Raw genomic sequence first — 5813 nt, 5'->3', positions numbered from 1 at the left:
TTTTTTTTTACCGCAGCATAGTATTCCAAACTCTTTTTATCTTGCAAAACTGAAACTCTATATACCCATCAAACAACAACCCCTCATTTCCCCCTTCTCCAGCCCCGGCTCTGCTTTTTCTGAATTTGACTACCCTAGGCATCTCAGATAAGTGGAAGCATACAGTATTGGTCTTTTTGTGACTGGCTTTTTCCCTTAGCATAATGTTCTCAGGGTTCATCTGCATTATCACATGTGTCAGAATTTCCTTTAAGCTGAATAATATTCCATTGTATGAATATAGCACATTTTGCTTATCCATTGATTTGTTGAGGGAAACTTGGGGTGCATTCTATCTTTTGGCTGTTGTGAATAGTGCTGCTCTGAACATGGGTGTATAAATATCTCTTTGAGCCCCTGCTTTTGATTCTTTTGGGTCTATGCTCAGAGTAGAATTATTGTTTTATGTGGTCATTCCAATTTTATTTCTTTGAGGAATTGCCATACTGTTTCCTATAGCAGCTATATTTTACATTTCAGCCAACTATGCACAGCCAATTTCTCCACCTCTTCGCTAGCACTTTTTATTTTCTGCTTTTTTTGATAGTAGTCAACCTGATGGGTGAGGTCACATCTCATTGTGGTTTTGATTCACATTTCCCTAATGATTAGTGATATTAAGCTTCTTTTCATGTGCTTGCTGGCCATTTGTACTGCCTATTCTTGAATTGAGTTGTTTGTTTTTCTGTTGTTGAGTTACAGAAATCTTCTGTATATTCTGGATATTAACCCCCTTTTGAGATATATGATTTGCACATGTTTTCGCCCATTTTTTACGCAGTTGATTGTGTTTTGTATAGAAGTTTTTAATTTTGATGTAGTCCAAATTATCTATTTTAACTTTTATTATCTCTGCTTTTGGTGTTATAGCCAAGAAATCATTGCCAAATCCAATGTCATGAAGCTTTGCCCTGTGTTTTCTTCTGAGTGCTCTATAGTTTTAGCCCTTATATTTAGGTCTTTGATCCATTTTGAGTTGATATTTGTATACCAGAGGCCTGGTGCACGAAATTCATGCACAGGTAGGGTCCCTTGGCCTGGTCGGCAATCCGGGCTGATCGGGGCCTTCTGGCTGCCAACTGGGGCCTTCCTTCGTTCCACGCCACCCCCTGGTGGTCATAGTGAGCGATTGAACTCCCAGTCTCCCAGTCGAACTCCTGAGGGGACACTTTCCATATTAGCCTTTTATATATATATAGATGGTGTAAGGTAAAATTTCAACACTACTTTTTTGTTTCTGGCTATACAGTTATCTCAAAATTTGTTGAAAAGATTCTCCCTTCTCCATGGGATGGTCTTGGCACCATTGTCAAAAATTATTTGACTCTGTATGTGAGCATTTATTTCATGGCTTTCTGTCTCTTTCGTCCATATGTCTGTCTTTATGCCAGTATCACACTGTTTTGATTAGTAGCTTTATAATAAGTTTTGAAATCAGGAAGTGTGAGACCTCCAACTTTGTTCTTTTTCAAGATTATTTTGGCTATTTGGAGTCCCTTGGGATTCCATCTAAATTTCAGGATGAAATTTTTTGTTTTTTTTGGGGGGGGGGCGGGACTTGGGATTTTGATAGGGATGGCATTAAATCTGTAAATCCACTCTGGGTAGCATTGATCTTTTAACAATATTAAGCCTTTCGATCCACGACCATGGATGCCTTTCCATTTGTTTGTGTCCTCCTCAGTTTCTTTTATCAAATGCTTTTGAAGCTGAAGACACTGAAATCAGTGCTATTTCAACACATTTATAAGCAAAATTTAATCTTTTATAGTTATGGCTAGTTCTTCATTGAGAACACCATTGTAAGGGAACAGAAAAATAATAGATGATATATAGTAGTACCTATAGTTGACTGTTAAAAAATGCATTATCTGAGGTTTTATTTTCTTTCATTCCCTCTCTCCCCCACTAATACAAGTGAAAGTTTATTTAGAAAGTCACAGAGTTAGAAAAAGTGAGCCAGCTGGGCTGTGTGGGCTCAGGAAATAAGTTACAGGGGCTTTTAAAAGAAGGGGCCCTTGGAGCTTAGGAGAGGGAGAGAGGGGGAAAGGTGCTGGAATGCTCCAGAAAGATGGGGGAGGGGGCGCATGAGCTAGAGTGGAAAGGCACAGGTGAGAAAGAGAGTGGGAGACAGCGAGAGAAGGGGAGAGAGGGGGGAGGAGAGAGAGAGAGAGAGAGAGAGAGAGAGAGACAGAGATCTCTCTATTTTCCTTGATTTTGTCAATAGCCCTTAGTAGAATTAATTACATTTGGTTAGTGGTTTTCAGGCTCTGTTCCTAAAAGTAGTTGGGGGTCTAAGCTGGTGACTTTAGAGGCCCAGGGAGCCAAGTGGTCAGGTCTTCAGTGCCCTCATCCCTTCTTCAATCAGAACTCTTTGTCAATATCATGTGTTTCTCACAAGATTTCACTGGGGTCTGCAGAGGGGTGGGGGAAAAGGAGATGTTCTGCAGCTAAAGCCACTGTTGGAGAATATACCTCTGAGGAGGAGGCTGTCCAGATCTGTTGTGTTAGAAGGGGAAGCCAATTTGAGATTATATAAAACGGCTACTCCTGATTACATTTAAAAAAAGAAAAAGAAGGAAAGTAAGTACCAGGTGTGGGGCGGAAATGACTCTGTACCTTTGTTAACCCTTTTGAAGTACTGAGCATAGACGAATGCCATCTGTTTTCCCCACTTTCCCCACCATGTCATTTGGAAACAGCTTCAACCTACAGAGAACTTACGAGTTGTACAATGAAGATCCCTACATCTTTTTCCTGGATTTATTACATTTCATCATTTTGCTGTGTTCTTGATCTCTCTCCATACACATACATGCATTTTTTTTCTGAACCATTTGAAAGTAAATTAAAAATCATCATGGTAATTCAGCCGTAAAAACTTCGCTCATCACCTAAAGACAAGGACGTTTTTCTAAATAAATATACTAATATTACACACTGAATAAATTTAATATTGATTTGTCTTCTAATAAATAGTTCTTTAAAATGTCCTTCATAGGAACCCCTTCCTTCTGGTGTAGGATTCAGTCAAGGATCATGCGTTTTATTGGACCCATTCAGCTCATCTCCTTTCATCTAAACGGTCACTTTTCCTTTTTTGTCTTTATTGACATTGACATTTGTAAAGAGTTCAAGCCAGTTTTTTGTAGAATGTCCTATTTCCTGGATTTTCCTAACATAGATTTGGGTAAAACCTTTTTGTTAAGAATACTACATATGTGGTATTGTATGTTTCCTGTTACGTCATATCTGGAGGCCTGGGCTGTGACAGCTGTTGTCCCGTTACTGATGTTGCTAAATTGGATCATTGCAGGGTTAAGCTGGTATCTAACAGGTTTTTCTTACAGAGTTACCTTTTCTTCTTTGTAAACAAAAAAATCCATCTGGGGATAATTTGAGACTGTGTGTATATTGTTTCCTAAAATCCTTTCACTCATTGGTTGGATGGTTCTTATCTGAATCAATTATTCCATTGGTGGTTGCAAAATGGTGATTTTCTGATTCTCTCATTTCTTCGACATTTATTAACTGATGATAGTCTTCTGTAAAGAACAGTTTTTCATTCTCTACAGTGACATGTCTTTATTTAAATATGCACACATACGTGCACACATAAAAATATATAAAAATTATGATCACATACTGGTACCTCCATTACAGAGGATTCTTCCTCACCTGCCTTTGTCCTATAGCGAAAACCCTGGTGATCAGTAACATCAGTATTTAGTTTGAACCATATGAAATTGCTTTGTGTCCATGTCAAAAGTACTCTAGTATCAACAATTCTCTTCAACCAACATTTACTCATTTGCTACACCGACACCATTATCCCAAACAAACCCCTAAGTAAAATTTGTAGATCTTGCTGCCCAGTTACAACATGCTATTCAAACATTGCTTGAATAAATTCTTTTTCATTGTGTGATTATACTGTCAATTCCTACCTTTTTAATGTGATCAAAGAACACACAGCAGCATTGATTGGTGTCTAAGGAGTACTGTGATTGTGAGAAGTATGAGCGGAAAGTGAACTATGACTGGTTCTCTCCATTTTATGCAGCCTCTTTTGTTTCCTTTTTCTGCAGAGATACCTTGGGAAAATGCTTCTTCTTGCGCGTGGAAATTACACTCCGAGGAGCTACCTATAGGATCTCCTTTAGTGACACAGACCAGCTGCCCCCTCCTTTCCGAATTGACAACTTTTCTAAGGTATCAAGTGGAGTTTAGAGCCAGTTTGAAGAGGGTGGAGTATGTACTGCCCTTAAGATAATGAAATGCATTTTAAACGTGGGTTTAAAAGAAGCCATACAGGAATCTCTGTGGCTGGACAACCTATAAATCCTCACCCTTAAGAGGTGGTTTCTGCTGGTTATTTTGCTTGCTGGGCAGCCATACCCAGAAGTGACTTGTCAGTCGCCAGTGCTTATGCGACTAGATTGTTGGGTCAACATGGTGGCCCTGTGGACATTCCACATGGAGAGAGGAGCGAGTCAGACTGTCTAATGACAGTGGGAAGGGGCAGCTATACCGTTGCTCAGTTGCAGTGAGCATTTTTATAAATCTTACAAATAAAGCCAAATTGGAAACCATTAGATTCTATTTTAATTATGCCTTTGAATGACAGTGTCTTAGAATGTGACTTTCTGTAGCTAAATTCAAACATTTTTGTGCTTTTCTGTGTTTAGAGTATATCACAAGGGTGAGGGTGGCAGAGATGCCACTGAAAGGGGAGATTTGCTTCCCTTGGTACTTGCTGCAAAGCTTCTAAAAGCCCTTTGTCCAACAGGCGATTGCCTGTGTCATTTAATTGGTGGGCTTTTTATAATTTGGAAGGTGATTAGAAAGTCAAGAGGCAAGATGATGAACCTCACTTTGGTTGTGGTGTGTGTAGTAGGATTCATTTGGGAAGGATCTGGAACTTAAACCTAGGAAGTGCTAAGTCATGTTCCAATAACACCAATCTGAGTGACAGCCCTGTTCCTCTTGCCATCGCTGTAGGTCCCAGTTGTCTTTACTCAGCACGGTGTAGCTGAGCCCAGGCTCCGAACTGAAGTGAAGCCCATGACCTCCTTGGATTACGCCTGGGATGAACCCGCCCTGCCACCGTTTATCACTCTGACTGTTAAAGGGGCAGGCTCCTCTGAGATCAATTGCAACATGAATGATTTCCAGGATAACCGACAGCTTTATTATGAAAATTTCATTTACATTGCTGCTACATACACATTCTCCGGGTAATTCTGGGTTAAAGTATTATCCTTATAAAGCAGAACACTCTGATTACTAACTGGTTTTAAACTCTAAGCAGTTGTTAGGAGGCCGAAGGATAAAGGAAGATTCCTTTCATTCTTTGCCGGATCCTAGGCTCAAGATCTGTCTTGAGATCTTGAGAAGTCTTTAGTCTAAACCAGCGGTTCTCAACCTGTGGGTCGCGACCCCTTTGGGGGTCGAACGACCCTTTCACAGGGGTCGCCTAAGACCATCGGAAAACACATATATAATTACATATTGTTTTTGTGATTAATCACTATGCTTTCATTATGTTCAATTTGTAACAATGAAATTGGGGGTCACCACAACCTGAGGAACTGTGTTAAAGGGTCACGGCATTAGGAAGGTTGAGAACCATGAACTACGTGCACGTACTGTCTATGTGGAAACAATCTGGCTCGCGGCATTCTCCAGCCATGCCGCCAACACCCAGTCCGGCACCCCACCGCCGCCCCTAAATGCCTGCTGTTACTCAGCCCCCTCCCCCCTGAGCCTGGGAG

The 5813-nt window shown here is 40.4% G+C and overlaps 1 protein-coding gene across 1 annotated transcript in view; it reads left to right on the top strand.

Moving 5' to 3' along the window:
- Nucleotides 1-5813, top strand: part of VPS13D (vacuolar protein sorting 13 homolog D (S. cerevisiae)) — a 236959-nt gene that overhangs the window by 103259 nt on the left and 127887 nt on the right. The window contains 2 exon segments of the mRNA XM_006766790.2: nt 4128-4251; nt 5041-5276. Coding sequence (XP_006766853.1) covers nt 4128-4251; nt 5041-5276 — 360 coding nt within the window.

Source organism: Myotis davidii, unplaced genomic scaffold (assembly GCF_000327345.1).
Source record: "Myotis davidii unplaced genomic scaffold, ASM32734v1 scaffold299, whole genome shotgun sequence".
Taxonomy (NCBI): domain Eukaryota; kingdom Metazoa; phylum Chordata; class Mammalia; order Chiroptera; family Vespertilionidae; genus Myotis; species Myotis davidii.
Note: the sequence above shows the minus strand (reverse complement) of the source record. Positions and strands in the feature narration are given on the sequence as shown.